The following is a 24,185-nucleotide window of genomic DNA, read 5'->3' as shown; positions in this document are numbered from 1 at the left end:
AGGAATGGTGGACTTCTTGTGCTAGCAAACATTTCCCTCCTTTTCCTGGCAGCTGCTGTCCCAAAACTGGCTGGTCCTTTATGTTTTGGAGGCTTTCACACCTTTGCAAAAGGTTACGGAAGGTGGCTGATGGGGTGAAAATGATTGGTAGGAGAATCAGTGGAAAAAACAGGGAAAAGTGACTGGATAAGCTACATTTTCGTTAGAAACCTGGGTAGAATTGCTGTGTTATGCTACTCCGGGCTGTTCTGTCACTGCCAGATGTGCTTGAACCCCTCTTTGCAGCACCACAGCGGCACGTGGGTAAATTTCTTCCCGCTCTGGCCACCAGTGTAGTCTCGAAGGATCTTGCCGTGTTGGTGAGAGTGCAAAAATATGCCGCTGTTTTGAAAAGGATGTAAAAAGCCTGAAGAGTTTGCGGAGAAGAGCTTTAGAAAATAGTTGCTGGCTTAGAAAACATGTCTTACACTGAGAGAATTAAACAGCTCAGTCTGTAATGATTATATGATGCTACCTGTACAATAAGAACCTATATAAGAAGAACATACCAGCTACCATCTAAAAAGCTCTGGAACCTAATGGAGACAACCCTGTCAGCATCCAGGGGCTGAAAGTAAGCTCTTCCAACTACAGGAGAGAAATAAAGCATGGCTTATCTGAAAATGATGTTGGTTAACTGCGAGAATAAGCTATCAAATACTACGGCAGCGTCTTCAGGTCAAGACTGAATCCTCTCAGCAGGCTTGCTTCAGCCCAGCCTAAGTTGCTGTGCTCTTTACAGCTCCTGCAGAGTGGTCGGATTCCACGGACAAATGGTTCCCTCTGGCCTTAAAAACCCGTGCCTGGCCTGTGATCTGAACAACTGGGCTGCTGGGTTATTTGTAGTGCCTTCTGCTTGCCAGACTTTGCTATCGCCCAGCCAGTTTACAGCTTGCCATTCAGATTTCAGCTAGATGGGTATCTTGTCTGTCCCTGTTTGCAATGCAGGATTGTTGCTTCCAGGTTGTTTCTAGGAATTTTCCTAGAGACTGGAAGGGTCTGGAAATTCTACCGCTTTCTCTGGGATGCCTAGACCTCACCCTGGACTCTTTCTGCCTAGGAGCAGTATGGAAGGCTGCTTCCAAAATACTCCGTGCTATCATAGCCGGTCTTCTGTTAATACAAGGGAAGAATTTAACTTCTTCCCATTAGACCTGGATGCTAACATTGGTTTGATTCTGCTTTTACCCATGTCATATGCATGCCCAAGTCTGGGTTCTGACAAATCCTAGCAAAACAAGTGGGGTTTGTTGCTGGTGACTTCTTCCTGTATCATTTTCCCTGCTCATTGGCCAACCAGTAGCACTAAAAGCACGTCCTAATCCAGAGTAAAAAGCAAAAAATGAAAGCAGAATTCAGCTCGTGTAAAAACGGTCATGTTTTATTCAGTAGCAGAACCGTGTTCCTTCCTTTTGCCACTAATTTGTCTGTGCTGTGAGGTGGACGTATGTGGGGAGCTTTGAAGTGCTGGCAAAGATGGATGTGTAAGGAATCTCAGAAAGGGACCAATTCTTGTTGATATGGACATGTCAGGTCAGCCCAGTCATGGCAGGCAACTCCTCAGCCACTCAGAACCAAAGACAGCGGCTCTATTTGAGCCCTGGGGAAACCTGGCTTCTGCATGCCAGCTCGGTGCGTGCCCACACTCCACTTACTGCCCGTTTGCTGTCAGTAAGTGGTGTCTCCATGGCAGAACACAACAACGCTTCCATTGCTCTGGAGTTCTCCCTCCTCAGCAGCCACCGGTGGTCTGGTGAGGGGGAAGAACTCCACTTGAGTGGCGGTTTGCCTGTTGACCTGTGGGCTTAAAAGGGGAAGAAAGTTATCTGAGGCTCAGTGCCTGCACTCCAGAGGAGATGGATTCTGTGGCTTTGTGGCATTCAGGCAAGTCTGACCACTTCTTTGACCATTTTTCCGATGCCATCGTAGATCTCATGAATGGGGGCATTGCACATGAAGGCGCTGGTGGTCACCAGCTTGTTCTTCGCATCCACGTGGATTTCAGTGACGTGTTTGTTCACATGCTTGCAACCAAGCTCCTTCATGGTCTCAGCAGTCTTTGCGTAAGGCCATCTACAAGAAGAAAAGAGAATAAACCCTGTGTGGGGAAGCTGTCATTACACAGAGTGATCTGACGAAGGCCTAGAGTGAGAAGTCTGTTGATTACAGAGAGATGGATGGTCCCTACAGAAAGCCTGCTCAATGGGATCCAAATCTTTTCCTGTCAGAGGAGTTTCTCCAGGACTATAGAACCAGGAAAACCTCCAGATTACAGTGAGTTAAAAAACTGAAGTAAAGCCAAAATAAGACCTTGATGTTCCACTATAGACATTCCACTACTTAACTCTGCCCGCTCCAGACTTCGTGTTTAGGTTTGGGGTTCTTTTTCACCGGTTCCCTACAAGTGACATTACTTCCTAGCCCTTCCTAGCAAGAGCCATCATAGTTCCTTCCCTGCCATTGGGAGAATTCAGTCACAGCTTTCCCACATGAATAAGGCCGGTTTAACTCCCTCGCTCTCTTAACACTACCAAGTCTTGTGCAACCATCCTGTTCCTACCTAGGATCTGCTTAACTTTATGGGTCAGTGGTCCGGTGTCTGTCCTGCCCTGGGACCGAGAGGTGCATGAGACAGGGTGCTACGTACATTGGGGAGGCAAATATAAGATTGTATTTAAAATAAAGTATCTTATTTTAAGCCATCAGAGCTGTGGGAAGAAGTATACAAAAATACAAACCAATCCGCTGGTACAGCATGCCCTCTGATCTGCTGACAAATAATAAAACAATTCTTCCAGGTACCTGAAGAGTTTCAACTTTTAACTGTTCAGTCTTCAAAGGGGCCCTAGTTACCAAGTACTTCACTCTAGAGGCAGCAGCTACAGCAGCGTCTGTCTGTGAAGTGCCGTCTGTCTGAGGTTAGAGCGTAACGGAAGGATGGCTTTTGCCTTGTGTTGGAAGGAAACAAGCTGCCATGCCCTTCTGCTCCTTCTCCTTGTTCCCCTAATCCCTCTGGTGTCCTCCCTCTCTGCTCTGGGGCAAGGGAAGGACAGATTCCTCCTTTCCAGAAATCTGAACGTCTTCCTGACTCAAAATCTCATTTATTCCTTTGCGATTCTTGCAGTCTCTTGTGCCCCCGTATGGTAAAATACCCCCATTACAGAAAACTGTACAAAGGAAAATCAGATTTCTAATGTTAACACGAGACATAGGTGGAGGAATATGTAAGTGACAAGGGGTACATCAAAAACTCTGATTATTTAATTTATCAGCCAAAGTTAATTCAATAAATGCATGACGTGGATCATTCCTCCTCAGAAATAACATTCAGCTCCTCACAAGACTTCAGATACTGGGCAGGACAGGGAAGACAGGGTGCTACGTACATCGGGGAGGCATTGCTGATTCTGTGATGTTCACGGTGTGATTTTGTATCAGCGCTCCAAGGTTACTTACTTCTCACACTCTGTGTCGTGACCCACAGTCAGCTCGCAGCCTGGGAAGACTTTGGCTGCCAGCACTGGGGAAATGCAGCACAGGCCAATGGGCTTTTTGGCAGCATGGAATGCCTTCAGGACATCCTCCACCTCTTTGGAGATGATGCAGTTCTTGCCTTGGGTAGCCCAAGTACTCAGGTTTTTAGCCACTCCAAAGCCACCTGAGAAAAGAGAAACAGATTAGACCAGAAGATTAGTGCTCCAGGGCAGGATTTTTTTCAGGTATTACTTGATAGAATGCTAAAATGGATTTGGTGGATGGCAGCATTTGTCCAATGTTGATAAAAGAATTAAAAACAGACAAGCTGAACCTTTGTGAGCTGGCTGCCAGGAGATGAGACATCGAAGCGCCTTTCTTGCTTCCATACAGAGCTGAAGTGGAGAGGTATCAATGCTCTGTTGGGTACTGTGTTTCACCCATGAGTTCTCTTCTGAATTATGGTGGAACATGCTGACAAGTTTTCACTTGTCTCTTAATCCTTGCTCCAGGCCTAATCCATCCCCACTGAAACCACATGGTCATACTTGCACTAAAGATGAATTGCCAGACTGACCAAGCTTTCCGCTTTTGAGTCCCCCCCTCTCTGTCCCAGCCTCTTCTTCTCCTGATGAGGAGGTAGGCAAGTTGGTGAGGGAGGGGATAGTTTTACATCCAGTAAATAAAAAGCTCAGTAGATACAGAGGATAATTCAGTTGGCAGTTATCTGCCCTCTCCTCTTGGGATAAGCTTCTGCATTGCCATGTCCTCTTTTAATATAAGTCCAAGCTAGCATGCCAGTGCCAGCACAGATGGAAGATGTCTGTCCTTCCAATCCCTGCTTCCAGCCTCTCTTCTTCCCCAGTGGCTCTGCCCGGTTCCTCTCCAGCCCATGAATCCCATGTCATTCAAGGCTTATGGCATATCTAAGCTGTTCCCAAGGCTTTGGGCATGCAGATCCCGCATGCCGTCCTACCTGGTATGATTAGGGCATCCAGCCCCTTGACATCCAGCTTAGCTAGATCCTTGATGTTGCCTCTGGCTATTCTGGCACTTTCAACTAGGACGTTGCGCTTCTCCTGAGTTGGCTGTCCTTTCACGTGGTCCACCACATGCATCTGGTCAACATCAGGAGCATAAACCTCTGCCTGGAGAGGGAGGGGAAAGGTCTATTATCCTTCAGTCATGTATCTTAAGCATGTTAACGATCATAGGTAGTGAACGAAAATGCTTGAGTTTGTTAGGAAAGAACTTTGCTGGTGAATGCAGTGACCTTCAGGCTCACCTGTATCTGATACTGGCATCAGGAAGGTTATAGGCATAGGGAGGAGAAAGAAAGAAAGGTCTTTTGTAGCTTCTGCACAGGAACATTTACCTTGACCTTAAAGGAATGAGGGTGTTGTTAGGTGAAAGCAAAGAAGCTAGCCCACACTGCTCGTTTTGGGTGCTGCTGGGGAGGGAGCAGCGAAACCTTTCCTTCCTAGGAAAAGGAGGTGTCCCAAGAGCCGTTGGTGAAGCCATTTCTTAGAGTTTTCCATCCGCATCCCAATCAATCACCTTCACTGAGGCAGCCCCAGCCCTGCCCCAGCTGCACCCACAAAGCCAGTCATCCCCTGTGGGTGCTGACTGCCCAGCAAGCTGCTGTCAAACCACATGCCTTCCTCAAAGACAGGACTTTGAGTTTCTTCTCCCCAGCTACTGTTTTCCCAAAGCCACTGTATTTCTTTTTCTGGAAAATGCTTCCCCTTCCTTCAGAACTGTTTCAAGCTCACATGCAGAAATTAAGGCAGGAGGGTGGCAAACAGATGGGCGATAGATTTTGGGACTGTACAAGCTTTGCAGTTCTGGGCCCCACAATTTAAAGAAGGATGTTAAGGTACTCGAAGGTGTCCAGAGGAGGGCAAGAAAGCTGGTGAAAGGGCTGGGAGGAATGTCCTTTGAGGAGCAGCTGAGGACTCTGGGTTTGTCTAATTTGGAGAAAAGGAGGCCGAGGGGTGACCTCACTGCTCTCTCCAGCTCCCTGAGGAAGGGACGTGGGGAGGGAGGTGCTGAGCTCTTCTCCCTGGGATCCAGGGACAGGACGCGTGGGAATGGTTCAAAGCTGCACCAGGGGAGGTTCAGACTGGACATTAGGAAGCATTTCTTTACCGAGAGGGTGGTCAAACACTGGAACAGGCTTCTTAGAGAGGTGGTCGATGCCCCAAGCCTGTCAGTGTTTAAGAGGCATTTGGACAATGCCGTTAACAACATGCTTTAACTTGGTCAGCCCTGAAGTGGTCAGGCAGTTGGACCAGATGATCATTGTAGGTCCCTTCCAACTGAAATATTCTATTCTATTGTATTCTATTCGATTCTATTCGATTCGATTCGATTCTTTGTTTCCTTAGGCAAGCAGGACCAAAAAATAAAAAGGGGGAGGCGGAGGAAATAACTCCGGAGTTTCCTCCACGAGAGGTCCCTGCCGATCAAGGGATGAGTGCAGGACAGTGCTCTGAGCCTGCCAGTTCAGGGTATGGCAGGAGGGAAGCGACTGCAGCAGCTCCAGGAGAGAAGAAAAAGAGGGAAAATTACACACAGTGGAGAAAAGGTTTGGACAAATCTCAGCTTTAAGCCAAACAGAGAATGCACACTTTGAAGGCTTTGGAATTGGGTGGGCTGGCTCCGCAGCACAGGTACCTCACCACTGTGCCTTTGTATTTAATAGAGCAATTCCGATTCCGAGGAGAACGGCTCTGACCCAGATTTGTGGGTGGCTCAGAGCTGAGGGTAGTGTTACACAGGGCTTCTCTCCCTCCCCTTCCAGTCTCGCAGAGCGGCAATCGTGACTAATGGCATATTAAAGCAGCTGCTTGAGGGTTGCCCTTTTTACCCTTATTCAAGTTCAACTCGCAAGAACTTGTGTATTTTCAGTTCTAATCTTCGGGGTTTTAAAAAGATGAATTTCAAACAGCCAAAAACAATAGTAGTCTTTTAAACAGAAATACCAAAGCAGAAAAGAGGAAGTGCAAGCCAAAAAGAATAGAGAATGCGTTTAGGAAAATTTGTTTCAGAGTTTGGATCCACTCAACACAGAGCACCAAGCCAATCCTCTTGTACAGCAAAGCTGTGAGAGCAAAGCAGAGACCGAGGAGTTCTCCACGCTTGCTGCAGCAGCTCCTACTCTGTGCCGTTTGCTTTGACTCCAGTCACTGACGCTTTGCAATTAGCCTAGCAGCAACAGGGAGCTTGTGATTTGTCCGGCACGCTGCAAAGCTCCTTAGAGACAAGTACCTTCCGCAAGAGAGAGAGATTGAAAAGCAGAGCAGGGCAAAAGGAGCCAGAGATGGGGCAGGAGCCTGCCAGGGTGCCTCTTACCTGTGCCCCCTCCCTGCTGAGATGCACCAGCACAGCAGAAGACTCGTGGATCTCACTCCCGTCGTACACCCCACAGCCAGCCAGCACGACAGCCACTCTCTTTCCCATGGTCGCAACCAGAGCAGGAGGATTCCCAGGAGAGCCCCAAATTGCCGTGCATCTCTGTTCGCTGCCTGGAGTCTTTTATAGCGCGATCCCTCCCCCAGGAGCAGGTGGGGCCAGGAGGGTTGGGCTGAATTTCTTACTGGCAAGAACGTTTTATTTCCAGTGCCACAGGCAGGGCATGTAAATATTATTTGTTTCCTCAAGTAACTGCTCCCTTGCAGATCTTCTTCCCAGCACGTTGTCTCCAAAGTGTCCCCAGCTGACGTGACCTGTTCAACAGAGCAATTGTGTTTGTCCTTCTCAGCTGTCGATTTTCCATTCTGTTTCAGACTAAAGTACCAAAGTCTTTGCACATAAGATGGTATCAAAGGGAGCCCACCCCGAGCAAGTATTCAAGCCAGCGCATTCCTCTCTGTGCCCCATTTTTTTAAACCCTACACTGCATAGGCAGCCTCAGTCTTTTAACACCAAGATGTCCTTTTCTGACCTTAAATGTTCTTATCTTCACATCCCACCTCTCAAGAGCAGATGGGTTGCACTCAGTTGTAGTTGTTTCCTGGCCTTTGGGTCCTGAGGTTAGAAATTAATAACTTGATTCTTCATTAACAGCACCATCTCTCCATTTGCCAGGAAAGCGGTACCAGGAATTGGGAGAGCCCTGACCTCTGTAGGGGCACGTGGCAGCGAGATTCACAGCATGTGATGGGGAAGCTCCCTTGCTCATGCAGAGACTTTTTCTTCCTTGTCCTTGATATGCTCACACCTGAGGTGTATGTACCTCTCTATTTCAGCTTTGCACTGCTGAAATAACTGTGGCCTGTTGAGGCTGTCTTGCCGTTTGTCGGAGAACAAAAAACTTCATGCAACATGGCTGAAGAATGTTTTTCAGGGTTTATTTATAAGAAATTTGCCTTGGGTCTCTATCATATTTGGAAGAGACATGAAGTACATCCTGTGTACAATGAAATAGCCTTTTGGCAAGTTCATCAGTCATAGCAGGCATGAGGAAGATACTCATTGTTGATGCATGTATCTTCATTTATTGCACACATCTCTTAAAACTAGTGGTATCAGGCACCACATACTCCTAGCTGCTACCTGTACAAGCAGGAACAAAAAGCATGTGAGAAAGGACTTGCAGTCCAGCTAATCTGACACAGGCTTTTCCTTTCAGTTACTTTTATTACCCAGAACAGGAATTAAACTGAGATATGTGTGGAAAACAACCAAAGCCTTTTCACTGCTGTTTGTTTTGGTATCTAAGGAGTTCTAACAGTGGTTTAGAAATTTATTATTTCCTCTTGCATGAAAAAACAGCTGAATCATGCTGCATCTTCAACAGATAGTTCCTTCCTCCTTCAACGGGTTAGAGAGCAGTCCCGTTAATGATGGAACAAAGATAGCCAGTGGCTGATGACTTAAACTTACTGCTTGCTGCAAACCACAGCATTTAGCTCTGCCTGTTGCAAACTGACTGAGCTGGTTCCCCTTAGGTGTAACTGGACAAACCAAGCTTGTTCCAATGCTTGCTTCCTCATGTAATAAGACCTATCTCAATAGACATATTGAACCTAAAGATCTGTCTGCAATAAACATATTCTTGATAAATAATACTTTTCAGCTGAGTTATTCCATTCTGTGGGGGAATGTCTGCACACATTTATTACGGTAGAGACATCGGGCTTTAATATTAACACCTTGCTTTAATCTGCATTAATATTCTAGTGAAGATGAGTGCGAAGGAACCCTGTTGCCTCAAAGCTCTTCTTGAAGGGTGAACACAGTTAAAGATAACTGTCCTCCAAAGCACTGAAGAAACCAGGAAAGTTTGGGAGCCATTACAGGGATCCAGCTGCGCAATGGAAGCATACCATCATGCTCCAACTGGCTCAGAGAGCAGGAGGGGCAGGGTCCTTTGACATTATCTGTGGACCCTGACAGTCTGGGGTTGTTCTGGATGCTGCTACAGATCTAATGTCTCTTGGATGATCCTGGAGGAGGATCTGTCTTTGGACTCCAGTCTGTGCAGTTCTGAGTCCTGTTTCCAACAGCTTTTTCTGTCCTCCAGCCCTGGCTGTGGAGCATGACTTCTGGGGGAACATAGAGCAGGATCTGCCAAGAGGAACATCACAGCTTGCTGCCTCTGCAAAGTCATCCTTGACCAGCCCAGTAATATCAGTGTGAAGCTCTTTACACTGTTCTGCATCTTTTATCTTGTCAAGAGGCTGAGAGTGGAATTTGCTTTAACTGGGGTTGATGGGAACAGGAGCCGAGTCCTTCACAGGCATAGGCCCTACACTGGTCCATTGCACATAAACAAAACGATGGAGGAATGTACACAAGTGCCGGCAAGTGTTGCCCCTGTTTTCCATCAAAGCTCTGTGAGCTCTCACAGAACAGTTCTCTGCCTAGTTCCCACTTGACGTGTGACCCAACATGATCCTGAGGCCAGTGTCCACTGCTTTCTGCAGCCTCTCCTCCATTGATAAAGACCTTTATGCCCGGATCACATATTCTCCATGGGAAGCAGGAGGAAGCTGTGAATAGGTCCTTCATGTCGCCTTTGGGATAGAGCAGCCATCATGGCAATGACTGATACTCACTGCCTGCACAGTTCTCCTGGAAAGCCAGCAAGGCTCCTCTAGATGTATCCTCGCACTGATGGTCTCCAGACTGCGTGTTTGCATTGACACCTCACTCGTGAAAACCACTTAGGAGGAGTTCCCTGTGAGTGTGGATGTGGAATGACACATGGACAGAAGTCACCTTTAAGGGAGCGGCACTGAATCTGCCCTGGGTTTGCCCAGCACAGGACAGTGGTGCCAGGCATTCATAGCTGTGACAGGGACAAACAGCAGGACCATGGCCAGTGTTAGGAGAGAGAACTGGTCCCCAAGGAGCTCCTGGGCTTGCAAAGTATTTGTTTGCTCCAGCAAGATGGTTTCTTTAAAAAACCTTAATTTTAACCAGTGTAATTTCCTCACTGGCAGTAGCAAAAAGGCAGGAATAGTAATAAACCCTCAGCGTTATTGCTCAAGTGTCTTTTTTAACAAGGGTTAATCAACAGTAAAATTAACAGGCCCCTGGAGGGAGCTACCAGCAGTCCATGCTGACTCACAGACTGAAATTTATTGCAGCAAGGAACTCGTTTGCATTTCCTCCCGCATGCAGAAAGGCACACTAACAGAAGATGTTTGTAGAGAAAAGGGGTGGAGAGCAGGGAGGAACACAGGCCAGTGGAGTTGGTTTGGTTATAAAGAGCTAGGGAGGAAAGAGAGGCAGCATTTCAGCCCGCATCTGGGTCTTCAGCGGACTCTGCGATGGCAGACAGAAAAGCTGAGTCACTGCATTCCTCCATAGGGCTCTTGGGCATTTCCGCAGGTAGGGATCGAGTCTTCTTGGCATGGGAGGATGGGGTTGGGACTAGCTTTTATGGACAACCCCCTTTTGAAAGGGGGCTAAAGAGTCTGTTTATTCTGAATCTTCTCTGCCTGGGTAGAGCTTTTAGATCCGGAGATCCCTGTGCCTATTTCAGCAGCCAACAAAATATTTGTCTTGGCTTTAAAGTGCTGGCCTCAACTTTTGTACTCGATCCATCCTGGGTGGGAAGCAAATCAAAACTTTTTGGTAGTCGTTTTCATAAATGATCTTTATTTGGATGCACTTTCCTCTCTTTTCCTTTTCTAGCCGTTTTCCCCGCAGCTCTGTTTTCCATATTCACTCCCTTTCATTTGCTCCTTCTTTGCTTTTCATCTTTCTGAGTGCGGCCCCTTTTCATTTTTAGGCTGCTTTTCTGTAGGCACAAGGCTTATGTGATCATCTGTAGAGCATGCGTGTGTCTCTCTGCCTTTTGCGTAATTGGAATCGGAGAGCTGATTTTTACCTTTATCTGACAACAGGGGAGCACTTTCAAACATCATTAAGTTTAAGTTTCTTAAAACTAGGCACCCAGAAAGAGGTGAGACCTTGGACACAAACCAAGTTACAACACGCACCCACCCCCAGCTCCTTAGATTTCATTATGTGCAGATCTTGTACTGTTATTTTTTCTCTATTCCCTGCTTTTGCCACTCTGGTTCTCTCCTGATTTTTTGGGCAAAGTTTACAAGCTCTTTCTTTTTTTCCACCTCCCTTGTCATACACAGGATCACTCTTACTGGCAGTGCACTTCTACAGCTTACCCAGAGCAGCCCCTCTGATCCCCAGCACAGCTCTAGGAGTCCTTCTGTTGATTTTATCGTCTCTTTTGGCGTATGCAGGTAAGACTCGGAGGGTGGCCAGCTTCAAGGCCTCCCCCTTCTATAGCTTTGCATGTATTTGGTCTGCTTTGCCAAGAGGTTTATACAAACCGTGGCAGCGTTGCCAGACCACTGATTCATTCTCCTAGAGGAGTATGTCAGCACAGCAAATTTTTCCTATATAGGCAAACAAAGAAATCAATGTTAGTTTTGAACAAATGCTTTACCAGGATCTCTGAGAGTTTTAACAGACTGAATACATGATTTCTCTCAAAACGGTTCCCAGGCTTTCTGAGAGTACTTTAGGCATCCATGGATTGAAATGGCATGTCAATGTGTAAATGCCAAGAGATCTACTTATCTGAGAGAAAAAATCACTGGCTATAACAAAGTCCACACTTTTTAGAATGAATGCTGAGTTATTTCTCCTTTTTAAGTCGGAAAGATGAGGACATGAAAATCCAAGATTTGATGCTGGTATTTTTTCCTCTACAAAGCAGACAGTTTGGGAGAGACACTACATATTTTAACCCATAAAACATAGGTCCGCCTCTTCTCTCAGTCAGTGGTGGCACAAAGCATTAGTAGAAAGCACTTAGAAGCAGCTGTATTGACGGGACCATATGGAATGGACCACTGGGCAGGTGATGTTTCACAGTTGGTGGGAATCAACAGCCTCCTACCAAAGGCAGGAATTTCTGTGCTCCCTTGTTCCAAGAGATGCATACTTGTGTGATTACAGTCCTGTGTAGCTTGGGGACTCCTTCAGCAGAGCTCTTGCTTCCCTTCCCAACTTGAGTCTGGCTCACAAGGCTGTATCAGTTTGAGGAAGAAATGAAGCATGGGTCCATTACAAAGCTCCAGCTTGGAAGGAAGCTTTCAGGTCTATCCGTGCTGATCAGTATCCTCACATGGTGAGGTGAGAAGGCATAGCAGTAAAAATCTGTAGGTACTTTGTGATATTGTTTGGGGGTAGTAGGTGGGTTCCATCCAACTTGAAGTATTTTAAATCAAGGTCTTTGTCATTTTGGGGATCAGGATACCGAACAGGATAGTTCTTGAGAAGGAATGAGTTTTGCAATTCCTATCCTTCTGTCATCTGAGAAGGCCCAATTATTTATGGGGATCCAGCAGGTTGTATGACGCCTGTGGTTCAAACATTGGACCTGACAGCTTACAGCAGGAACAAAACAAACCACCAGGCAACCCAAAAGAAAGAGGTGTCAGGACTTGGTTTGCGTTAATGTATTATGGTCTTGTTATTGAGTCTTGTAGGCATCATGAGGAAGATGAGACAATGGCTTGGTGAACCTCGACTTCATTAGAGCAAACTGCGTGCCAGGCTTGGTACAGTACTTGGGTGAAGGAACTCAAGTACTTTGAGCTCACCTCAGGCATTCTGATGAACACAAAGTATTGTGCTGATGGAGTCTTTACAGTCATGTCTACACAGTGTAATGGGGCATGATGCAGACCTACTCAAACTCGTGATAGCTCTGTCTAGCATCATGCAGGACCTGTGCAGCTCCATGCTAGCATAGTGATCATGCTTCCAACACACCATGTGCCTGTCCTAACTACCGCTTTCCATAACCTACTGTCTCGAAATCACAGTTCTGTCTCCGTTGTTGTTTGTTTCACAGGAATTCGGAGAAGCCAAAGAAATGCCTCCCTGTTCTTGTCTCTCTGCCTGACCATCTCAGTGTTCTGGTGTGGCTATGGAGTGGTCTTCATCCTGGGAGGGCAAGGAGTTTTGAACGACACTGGTGATTTCCGCGATGCCTTGGTGCCTGGCCTGGTCACGTTTACTTTGGCACTACTCATTATTGCAGTGGTGGGCTTCCTTTGCAGAGAGGTCATCCTAGCTATGATTGCTTCTGCCGTCTCACTTGCCAGTGCTCATGAAGTTGCCATGCGTTATAGCACAGCTTTTGGTTCCTCTGCTGTGGCTTGCAATTATATGATTGTCTGCTTGGTTGGTGGTTATTTTGCTCTGGGAAGGATTCTCTATTTCCTAACCAAAGAGAAAGTTGCCCTCCCTGGCACAGAGCTGGCCAAGAAAAAGAAGCATGAACAGATCCAATCCACCAGTGGCAGCATGAATCATTTTACAGTCGCCGGTCTGATCCTGAACATGCTGTCTGCCAGTGTCTTTGGCTGTAGGCTCCTGGGCGTCACTGGCAAACTATTTATCGGTCAAGTGCCCTGGCTGTGGGCAGCTGGGATCTACCAGATTGGCATTTGCATTTTATCTTACCGTGCAATGGATGTACTAATGGCTACATTCTTTGGTTTCACTTCCATCCTGAAATTTGCTGGAGGCTATTGCCTTCTGTACCCAATCTGGCAACCAGAGGAGCCATCTTTCCCTACTCCATTCCTGGTGGTTTTCTCAATTCTTTTTGTTGTCTTGGCTCTTTTTCTCACTCTTAAGAGCCCAGTGGATGGCCTGTATTTGCTGTTTTATGTGGCCTACTGCATTGCATTAGCTTGCCGTCCCAAGGGATTTTTTGAAGGTGGACCCCAAGGCATGGATGTGGCCATCTTTGTGGCCTCAGCCTTGATGACCCTAATTCACCTGTACAATGTGAAAGCAAGTACCAAGATCCCAACAGGGAAGGGTGCTGTGAAGGCCCTACTTGCTCGCAGCAGTTTTCTGAAGCTTCGTGAAGGGCCAGACCTTCATGCTCCGTATCTAGGGTATTCCAAGTATGCAGATGCAGAAGTACTTGGCTATGCATGCAGTGTCCTCGCTTCTTTTGCTATAACAATGACAGGGGACCCACAGGCTCCACTTGCTACTGTTGTAATTCCGTGGGTAGTGGTAGCTGGTGGGATCCTTAAGCTTCTAGGCGGCTCGGTGGCCTTTGCCCGAGGTAAAACCCTGGAGAGCAGTGCCTTCATTCTCTATGCTGTCATGTGGATCATCTGGGGCTTGGCAAGATATGGTGGCCTCTATGGCACTACCAGAAGCTTCCACGCAGCGGTAGGCATCATTGCTTTCATGCTCTTCAATGGCTTCATTGTCTTCTGCACGCTTTTCTTAAACATCGCCTGGTTCTTTTACTCCCTCACTTTCTTGCTCATTGCTGTCAGCTTCTTGCTGGATGCCATCCATGCTCTTCCAGCTGGCTATGACATTGCTGCCACTCTCATCTTTGGTCTGGTCAGCTTTTACTGCTTCCTGTCTGCCCTTTTCAACAGCATCTTTGAGGGATCCTGCTTACCAATGGGTAGGCCCATTGTGCAGCTTAGTGGTGTGGGGGGAGGAATGACCAAGTGCCTTCACCTGCCTGCCAGGAAAGCTTCCTCAGTCAAGAGAATTGCAGGTAAGGGAAATACATAGGGCATAATGGGAGGGCGGAGGGTAAATTCTGGGAGGCTTTGTGGCAGAACACTGTTAAAAGGACATTGTTCCAATCCAGATGTGGAAACCATGAAAATCTGACGACATTTTGATGAAGTGGGCCATATTACAAGAGTCGTTAGAAGCTAAATATACTATGGGGGAATTAGCAGTGAATTCGCTGCTGTCTCTCCTGTATCATATCCCTGTCTGCTCATCCAGTCTGAGATACGTGAATCCTCCAGGCTGGGGCCACCACTGAAAGCTTTGTACAGAGAAAGCAGGACAAATGCATGGTGCTTGCCCTCTCTACAGGGCTGAATGACTTCTGGCCCTGATGAACGTGGCCCAGAACTCCCCTAAATGCCTGATCTCCTCTTGGATGAATGCTAGAAAATGCACTGTCAGAGGAAATACTTTGTTTAGTTGGGAAAAGGAGATGAGAGCACCGAATCGGCTGTTTTGTCTGTGACAGCTCTTCTGTGAATGACAGCCCCTCGCTTCTAGTCACTCAAGGGGTTCTGCCCTGTTTGTATGCCAACAGATATCCTGAAGAATGGCGGGACTTGCGGCATCCCCACAGATACTGTGTATGTGCTTGTGGCAGCCTGTAATCGGCCTGATGCTGTGGAGAAAGCTCACCAGTAAGTATTTGTCTTGCTGCCCCAGTGAAGGCTTCCTTGGCTAGTCTAAAGAAGCCTCTAGGACTTATAGCTGCTACTGAGTACTGGCTACAGCAACCATCGAGAGCAATGAGACACATAGCTTAGCCTTCATGGGAACAACAAGGTGATGAGCCTGGGGGAGAAGATCCGAATGAGGAAAGGAGACAGTTAGGCTGTAATTGTCTTCTAGGATATTGAAGGTTCCTGGCAGGCGATGGAGCCAGGTAGCTTGGATATCACAAGGAAAGCCAAAGAAGTGGCAAATGGAGCAGGGGATTACTGTACATATTTGTAGGTACATATTGTCACAACCAAAACCCCTCTCATGTTTAACAAATGCCTCTAGCTGTACTTTTGTAAGCAGCTGGGACCCCTCATATTGGTGGGGTTTCCTCAGAACTTGGGCAGTTGGGACTTCTACCCATCACTATGCAAGAAGCTAAAACCTTGATCTGGAGTAGACGTTCCTGATTGGGAATAGTCATTAATGTCCCTTCCTGTCAGGTCATCTGTTGAACGGTCCTACTTTTACTCCAGACTGGTGACCTGGGGCAGAGCCTACAGACCTTGTCTTCACTCTAGGCCTTGCCAACACAATTTCCTTTTCAGCTTGAAAATAAATCCCGATCATACTTCCAGGCTCATTTTTCTTGCCTCCTTTCCAGCTCCAAGCACCAGGCTCAGGATCGCCCCATGTCACTCTGGATTTCTAGCCTAAAGCAACTGGAACCTGCAAAGCATTTGTTCAGTCCCCTCCTCTGGGACTTCATGGAGGCTGCCTGGCCATCTCCTATTAGCTTGGTGGTTCCCAGAGGTGAGGAAATGCTGTTACTTCCAAGCTCTCTGGAGAGCTTTGGCTTTGAAACTCCAACTTTAAGTCACGCATCCCTGCAACGCCACATGCTCCGTGGCGATATTTCTGGGAAGATCATTGTGTTCGGACTGATGTACATCCGTAAGTGCCGTGTGACTCTTTCCTTGTGCAGGTGAATGGGTGGACTTCCTGGGAATGAAGGACTCCGCTAAATACGTCGGTACCCCTCAGAGCATTGCCGTCCGCATCCCCGACTGCTCTGTCACCACACACCTCATCGACTTGGTGAGTGGCCAGAGCACACTCATCCCAGCAGCGCTGGCGACCAGACCTTGCCATTCCTCTGTCTAGGGAGCAGGCTTGGTGTCAGTTGCTAGCACCCAGGTCCTCTGGCCTGCTGGAGGGGATAGGGATAGTGAGAGGCTGGAGCACTCTGTCAGCCCTCTTGGCATGTCACCTCTCCTCTCTTTTTTTCTTTTCTCAATGAAGTGAGGATCCTAGCATGTTCAGACAGGTTTGGGGAGTGAAAAGTGCTAAAACGAGTAACTCCCACAAGAAAAATATCATTAAGAAAGGGTGGGGTATGCAGGCAGCTGGTAGCTGATTTTGTGGCAGAATAGAGGGTAAAAGGAATAACCACCAGGTCAGAAAGCCAGAAAAGATGCAATTAACAGATACTTTGTCTGATTTCCTACGTAGAACTCTTTTGTTGCAAGCACGGGCTTATCTGAAGCCAGAATTATTTCAGAAGGTCCAGAATGTGGCCAGAGGAACTGTGATACCCTGCACGTTCTGCTCATTTCTAGGACAGACATTGTAGGTCTTTGGCAATTGCTGTTGCTGGAAAACAAAATGTTCTTTCCAGATCAACATCAGTAAACCCCAATTCGGCAGGGTGTTAGTCACTCGTACACAGATGTGGTGGGACTGTAGTTGCCTACAAAGTAGGTGTCTCTACCTAGGTGAGTCACACTGAGTTCTCTTTAGAGTCACAGAGACTCACAAGTGACCTTCAGAGTTCAAGTCATCTGTTTTATACGGCAAAACCTGCTCAGAGCTTTTATTCCCATTTTTTCTGTCACCAGGTTGGCCCCATTGTGGTCACATCAGCTAACCCAACAGGAGAGGCAGACACAACACACCACAACCAAGTGTATGCCAAGCTGGGAGATAAGGTAATTGGGGCTCTATGTCTTTTCATTCCAGCTGGTCCCAAAAGATGTGGGGATGGAAGAACACAACCACTTGGTTTCCAGTAGGCAAATCAATAGATGATATCAGGAATCTGGGAAAGCATCTCATTCATTAAAAAAATCTCATGGACGCTCCTCACGTTGGTGTCATAGTGAAAGAACAGTGTAAAATACAGAACTTGGTGGGAAACCAAAATTCTTCTGATTTATACAGTATAGTTATGGCTTGGCAATGTGAGTTAGTTCATCTTCTAACACAGAATGATATGAGCAATAAAAAAATGCTTCTTTGCTTAGAAGCAATAAAACCACTGATACCGGAATGTGCCAGGGCTCCAGCTGGCCTTGAGCTGTCAGAACACAGAGGATTCCCATCCAAAGCTGAAGCTGGTCTAAAACTGGTGCCAAAGCTCCAAAACATTCCTGGCTTTTAGAACTTTCGTAAGCTCTGGAAGTACAATGGTCATGGCCGTTCAAACGGCTGTCTTTCATTTCACTGCTAAATCCTGAGTGTACTACATTTTGTATATTCGTGGCAGCTTATGTGAGGGCAGTTTTAAACAAAAGGCGGTACAAGTCTTCCACCTCTAACTCCTCAAAAATCTGGTTTTCTACACATTTGCTTTGTGGATGGGACTTCTTCAAAGCTCCTCAGCTGATGTAAACCTGTCTTTGTTGACCTACGCCCTGTAGAGCTCCTTCTCTCTCTGCTTTTATTAAGTTCATTCATTCCAAATTCAGCCCTTAGTGTCAATACAGTGGGGTAGGAAGGAGCAGAGTTGCCTTTGATAATAATTACCTGCTGTTGAGAGGGGGAAACTGCCCTCTCTTTTCCCAAGTGCCTGAGGGGAACTTGGTGTGAACATCTGTTGTTCTTCAGGTGGATGCAGTTCTTTGTGATGGGCCTTCTCCAGAGAACATCGCCTCCACCGTTGTGGACTGCACCAAAATCGACAGTGGAAACATAGGATTCTTCAGAGTCGGTATCATCCCCAAGTCTCAGGTAAAGTTAATCTTGATTTTATTTCTGCTCCCTTTCTCCATCTCCATTAAGTGGGTTTCAGACTGGGGGTTTCCTAGTTCCATAAGGAAGTGAAGAAATCTGTGATAGCGTGAGGAGTTATCGTAGGGTGGTGTGAAAGAGCAGAAAAACAGAGCTCTGTGTTGCCTGTGTCCTGATCCTGCCTCCGGACCACCGTTGCACCCCTCTGTGCTAAGCACGCTGCTGGGGAACGTGCGAGGTGAGACTGATTCGTTCGCGGAAGAAGCTCTGAGATCCAAGGTCGTGGACATCCATGGGGCAGGCTCTCTGTTTACACTTATCCCAGAGACCTCTGAGCAGACAGAAATGCTTAGTGTAATCCCAAGGCTGAGCCCAGACATGTAGCTTGAAAGAGAGTAGGGCATTATTTCAATAGCTGGAGAAGAAATTAGTGCTTTCCCCTAATTACTAACCCACTCACAGCTATGTTTGCTAATTCCAGGTGCTGCAGATACTCGAGCAGGTGCAGAAGAAACACCCGTTGGTTCCTAACAGTGGCACTGGCACCACAAAAGGCCAGGAAGAACATCTGAATCATAGCTATGCTGTGCACAACGGGGTGGGCATGACTGCCTCGGAAGAGACCGTGCCGGTGCAGTCCCCCAATGATGGCTGCGAGAATCACACTCGCCTCTGACTCCCGTGCAGGTCAAGCAGTTACGTGCTCACTAGGAAATTGGTTGCTGGAAAATGACATATAGGTCAAATAGGGGAATGGGAGAGGTTTCCCAGCTGCAGGGGTGACTTATTCATCTTTCTATGGAGATAACTGCTAAAATATCCCAGTGCAGAGCTGACTTACAAACTGCAGTCACCCAGAAGTAAAATTTTCACTTACGGAGTCTGCCAGCTTTCACTGAAGATCAGACGTGACCAAAGAAAGCGTTATATCGGGGACAGACTGACCCCAGAGTAACAGAGCTTTATTCCTTTCACTGGGAGTTAATACCTTTGGTTTGGGGCACAGAGTACCGTGAAGTGTTTCATAATTACATGTTGGGGGAAAAACACTGCGTGAAACTTGAAGTGGGAGAGGGAGAAGGGAAGATGTATTCAGGTACTGTGCTGGTGAATACAGTGGACTTTCTAAAATAGGTGAGGCAAAGCACGGCCTCAGGAGCTGGGGCTGTCTTCTGATGTGTCTCCTCAAAATGGAGGTCGCAGAACCCAACACTAAAAAGAAATGCCATTATCTGAGATGCCATTTTCTGTATTTCACAGTCAGTGTGAGAGTGGAATTACTGTTTTGATGACTCCAATAATATCTCCTTACAAGTGCTGGAGCATTATGGAAGACCCTCCCTTCCCATGTTATCTTATGCAGGGTATGAATTTCAGGAGAATCATCTGCACTGCATTTGAGGATGCTAGAAGCCGGTCTCTTGCCTTATAGCGTAACTGTACACATCTCATGGTACCTTTCCTCCGGGGCGCAGATTTAGTGCAGAGTGGTAGCTGCTGACCGGGAGGAGGTGAAAAGAAGTTTCAAACCAACGTGAGGAGTTTTCCATGGCAAAGACTGCATGGCTGTGCAGTTAGCGGCTTGTTTAGCCTCTGAAAACTGTTGATCTTATTCTTACCTGACTCAGGTGCGAGGTGCTGATCAAACTCCAGCTGAAACCAGTGAATTGAGTCATTGATTTCAGCTGAAGTTCTGCTGGAACTTAAGCATAAAAGCTGTGCAGTCAGAGGAGCTCAACCTCTAGGAACTACAGCAAAACCAGGTCTTCTCAGCTTGTTCTTACCGAACTGGCTCTCTTCCTGCAGAGACGGAAAATGCCAGGTAATTGAGTTTGTTAAATAATTTTGCTGGTCTACTTACTGTATCTCTTTGGAGTTTATTGAAACTGGTTTTTAGAAAGCAATAAAATATTTTCAATAAACAGTCATATGTCAGGCAGGACTGTGCTAACATCTGCGGCGAGTGGAAAAACCTGGAAAAAACCTCACGGGTCAAAGGGTTATGGATTTCAGCGTCTCAGGGTTCCTGGCCATGCACGAAGGATCTTGTGAGGCAATCAAATTGCATCACTTTCCAGGGTGAGGAAGAGGAGGGAAAGAGAAGATAACTCTTAACATCAACCCCCTGGTGCCAGCTCCCTTGCTGAGGAGTGCTGATGAGCTCATAAACACCAGGGCTGAATTTTGCCCCTTTCCTTAACTCAATAAAAAAACCCCCTAAACACTGAATTCTGAGGGAGTGTGGTAAGAAGCATTAATCTGGAGAGGTGCTGAAGCATCACAAAGCCTTTTGCTGTGGGGAAAACAGCCCTGGCTTAAATATATCGGGGACGCTACTGCCCTGTGCTGCAAATAATGATACATTTTAGTGTGCCACAAGTTAGAAGTGGTTGAAAAAGCTGGATTCTTCACAAGATGCCTCGCCTGGGTCCATTTTTCTTCTTTCACTCTCTTTCCATGGTGCTTGTTTCTTACTCACAGAAATTTCTGATGGCAGTATCAGGACACTGGGCAAACGTGTGGGGGAACCATTTCTCACTTTCCTGAGCGAGGTGCAAGACAGCGAGATACTTCATTTAAGTTCAGTCCTTATTTTACCCCACCCGCAGCTCTCCTGTGTACAAGCAAATTGGAAAGAAATAGGTCAGGGAGGAGGAGATTTACATGGGATATTTCAGTTAAATTAAGGCAAAGAAATTTCTAATATTTCCAGAGTTTTCCCAGCATTCAAGGTGAAGCAAAACATTTTTAAAGGGAAGTGGGGAGAGAAAAAAAGCCGCTGTTTTAAGTGGCAAATCCGAAACACTTCAGTCAGAAAATGCTGAGATAAACGTTTGAATGTTTCAGTCTATTTGCTGAAAAATCACAGGTCAAATCCACTTCGAGGTATTGACAAGAATTTATCAAATACTTTCATCACTCTAAAAATGTTGCTTTTGGTTAAAAAAGGTTGCCCAGGCCTCCTCGGAGGAGACTGTCATTGAGCCATTCTGGTGCTGTTCCTCTCCTGTCCTGCTTAATGGGAGGGAATTGCTTCATTGAGTGTACCAGATGAGAGGGGCAGAAGGGGACTCGGGGTCCTCGGACCTCCATCACAGGAGGGGTTTGAAGGGACTGAGGGAAATCAGAGCTTTCCGAGACAGGCCAATTTTGGTTGCATTGTCAATGACTCGGAGGCCTTTAGGCCCGAAAGGTCACCCTGGGAGACAAAATAATCTCGTGAATGGGCCTCTTTGTGAAATGCCAACAACTTTAATCCCACTGGGCTTGGAAACGACCCAGGAAGAAGGGCTGTCCCACCTTGATTTTGTCCTTTGTGGAGTCCAGACATCCGTGTCAATGGAAAGGAAAAAAAAAAAAAAAGAATGGAAAATAAAGAAGTGTATTTTCCAGTCGCAGGAAAAAACAGCTCGCCCTTCTGAGAATAGAAATGTGCCATAGGAACAGGAACTGACTCAACGACATCTTCGAGGATGCATGTTGGTATAGTGGGTGGACCTGATACTAGGGTGGGCAGAGCGGTTCAGAGAGGAAGGGTGGCATCACAACCACCTCTTGAGTGAAACCAGCCAAGCAGAAGCCTTGAGACACGGGCAGAGTCAGGAATGTCCCTTGACCGCCTCCAACTTAAAGAAACACCGGGAACTGGGAGCTCTGTAGGGACAGAGCACTCTCCTCTTTGGCTCCTGCTCCTGAAATACAAAAGTTAAAGCCTGCCTATAGCTCGGGATGGGACATGAGGTGGAGGAAAAGGCAGAAGCAATGTCCTGCCATAATTGGGCGATAACCAGTCGCAGCAAAACCCTTTGATCTTGGCACTGTTGAGGGCACAGCATCTGAAAACACAACCCGCAGTGATTTTATGTCCTACTCACCTCGCTGCATTCTTCCTGGTACTCCTCCCTATAACATCAAGGGCCTAGGGTTATTGCTACAAAATGACAAGACAATCTGGTTTGTCGCTTTTTGGGGAAATACCGAGAACAACAAAGAAACAGCATATTTCAGAATCCTGGGCCAGATCTTCAGCTGCTCCGCAAAACACAGCTTGGATTTACATACCTGATGATAGCTGAGTTGCGGGGCCCAGCCAAGAGCCAGACAACCTCTAATGGTCTAGAGCCATCTGGGAGTCCCCGGTGTTCGTGCCGGCTGTAATACTGAATGTACGGAGCAGCTCTGAGCGGAGGCTCAGAGTAAGTCAGAACAGAGGTAGCTGGGTGACAGCAGCCGGGCACTTAACCAAAGTAGAAAATAACTCTGTTAAAGTTGTCTTTCTGCTGCATGTCTCCCTCGTTGTAATTCACGGCGCACCTGAAGTTGTCTGGTATGGAACAGCAGTAGAGAATTTATCTACCTAGTGAATAAAATCGATTGTGTAAAAAAATCTTGTGGGAAAAAGCAGCGGTCTGGAAATTGAGCTTCTTGAGTCACAACAAGAATTAACGGGATTAACTTCCAGTTGTGACTCCATCATATTCTTCCTTTCTGCCCCAACTAGAAAAGCATCTGATGGCTCCAAGATTTTCATCTCCTCTTTACGCACGGCACTGTTGTAGCTGGGGCTGAGGAAGGAAAGGCTCTGTGGTCGCTGCATCTTTGGGCAGGGACCGGTGGGTTTATCGGATCACTGTATTCCCCTGTTCCATTTCCACGGTTGCTGGCATCTCACTGCCAACGGAGCTCAGTTAGTAACCGACCACGTGTGTGAGGGCTTGTGTTCAGCGCGGTGGCTCCGTGGTGTTTGTCTGTGACCGCTGACGGAGGCGATCCTGCACCTCCAGCTCTGTCGGTGTGGATGCCCAACGCAGCAGTTCTCCGTTCAGATCCAGCGTGCATCGGTGGGGCGTGAAGGTGCACAAAGACAACCAGGCACAGGATCCAGCCCTCCGCACTGGTTCCCGTCCCAGTACTCAAGGGATCCCACAGCAGCACTGCCGTAGGTCCCCAACTTCTCAGCCCCATGGACTGGATGGAGGAAGACAGGCAGAAAGTGCTGCAGAGCAGTCAGTGCAAGGGGTCGTGTTGGGGGGCTGGATGGGGAGGTCTGTCCTGTACAGCCAGTTCAGCACTGCCTCTGGCCACGGTTCAGCAGCCACAATAAATACCTCAACTGAAAAGCCCGTGTTCAAAGGCTCAGGAGTGTTAGTTCTTGTGAGAACCACCTTTTCATTCCTTCCTGGAAAACACAAAGAGAAGATCTTACTCGTGTTATTATCTCTTTCTAGATACCAAAAAAGCAGGAATTTCAACAAATTCTTCTGCTCTGGCCATGAGACGGATGTCAGGGTTCAGACAGTTATCCTGAGATACATCTGTCTCAGCAGCTGTGAACAGAGACACTGCCGTTCCCTTCAGGACCAGCCATGCCCAGGCACCTTTGAGGAGCCTCACGTTCTCCACGTACTGCTGCAGGAGCAGAAAACTCTTCGACCGTCTCGCGAGGCAGCCTGTCTTGGCTCTGTGCAGTTCTCAGAGGAGCAGGGGTTGTAGGATCACATCCCGAATTTAGAGATGTTCTCTACCTGAGCACCTCCATTCTCAGACCCTATTTTTCATATTATCCACCCAGCAGGAAGCAGCCTGGGCCTTTGATAATGAGATGTTTATTGCCAAGTTTCAGTAAACAGCCAGCTCTGAATTCTTTCCCTGGTAGAATGATTACAGGAGATACTACAACAACCTTTCTCCTTTGACTTGGCTGCTGGTTCACACCAAACAATTGCTCTCTTTTCTGTTGAATTAATGACGGGTGCACATAACTGGTTTCTCGCTTTTACGGGTTCCACCGTGACCTTGTGCAGTCAGTGACAACACCCTAAATTAGCAGGATGTGCCCAGATTTCCTTTCAGGGCACTATTCTTAAGAACTTGGAGGAGGGGTAAGTACCAGCAGCACTGACTCCACCCCTGACCAAGCTCACCTTATCTCTTCAAAATTCCCGTAAGTCCCC

The 24,185-nt window shown here is 47.1% G+C and overlaps 2 protein-coding genes across 2 annotated transcripts; one reads left to right on the top strand and one right to left on the bottom strand.

Moving 5' to 3' along the window:
* Window positions 1-1,919: 1,919 nt before the first annotated feature.
* On the bottom strand, window positions 1,920-6,975 carry LOC127019536 (glutamine amidotransferase-like class 1 domain-containing protein 3, mitochondrial). The gene is made up of 4 exons (XM_050901625.1): window positions 6,868-6,975; window positions 4,490-4,661; window positions 3,496-3,697; window positions 1,920-2,112 (listed from the first exon to the last, which is right to left on the bottom strand). The coding sequence occupies exons 1-4, from the start codon at window positions 6,973-6,975 to the stop codon at window positions 1,920-1,922; spliced, it is 675 nt and encodes a 224-aa protein (XP_050757582.1).
* Window positions 6,976-9,304: 2,329 nt separating this feature from the next.
* Window positions 9,305-20,142, top strand: LOC127019535 (uncharacterized). Its single transcript, XM_050901624.1, has 10 exons — window positions 9,305-9,326; window positions 10,309-10,353; window positions 11,118-11,231; window positions 12,854-14,539; window positions 15,101-15,200; window positions 15,887-16,035; window positions 16,208-16,320; window positions 17,121-17,210; window positions 18,109-18,231; window positions 18,713-20,142. The coding sequence occupies exons 1-10, from the start codon at window positions 9,305-9,307 to the stop codon at window positions 18,905-18,907; spliced, it is 2,637 nt and encodes an 878-aa protein (XP_050757581.1). The 3' UTR covers window positions 18,908-20,142.
* The last annotated feature ends 4,043 nt before the right edge of the window (window positions 20,143-24,185 follow it).

The sequence above is a fragment of the Gymnogyps californianus genome, chromosome 9 (genome assembly GCF_018139145.2).
Source record: "Gymnogyps californianus isolate 813 chromosome 9, ASM1813914v2, whole genome shotgun sequence".
Lineage (NCBI taxonomy): Eukaryota > Metazoa > Chordata > Aves > Accipitriformes > Cathartidae > Gymnogyps > Gymnogyps californianus.
The sequence above is the reverse complement of the archived record's forward strand: the minus strand, read 5'-3'. Positions and strand labels throughout refer to the sequence as shown.

Excerpts from the sequence above, each read along its gene's own strand:
- LOC127019536 (XM_050901625.1), bottom strand. The coding sequence starts at position 6,975 with ATGGGAAAGAGAGTGGCTGTCGTGCTGGCTGGCTGTGGGGTGTACGAC. Across the intron at positions 3,698-4,489 it reads GGATGCCCTAATCATACCAG|GTGGCTTTGGAGTGGCTAAA; the intron begins GTAGGACGGCAT and ends CTCTTTTCTCAG. Across the intron at positions 2,113-3,495 it reads CACGACACAGAGTGTGAGAA|ATGGCCTTACGCAAAGACTG; the intron begins GTAAGTAACCTT and ends TTCTTCTTGTAG.
- LOC127019535 (XM_050901624.1), top strand. The coding sequence starts at position 9,305 with ATGTACACAAGTGCCGGCAAGT. Across the intron at positions 15,201-15,886 it reads GCTGTGGAGAAAGCTCACCA|CTCCAAGCACCAGGCTCAGG; the intron begins GTAAGTATTTGT and ends CCTCCTTTCCAG. Across the intron at positions 18,232-18,712 it reads GTATCATCCCCAAGTCTCAG|GTGCTGCAGATACTCGAGCA; the intron begins GTAAAGTTAATC and ends TGCTAATTCCAG.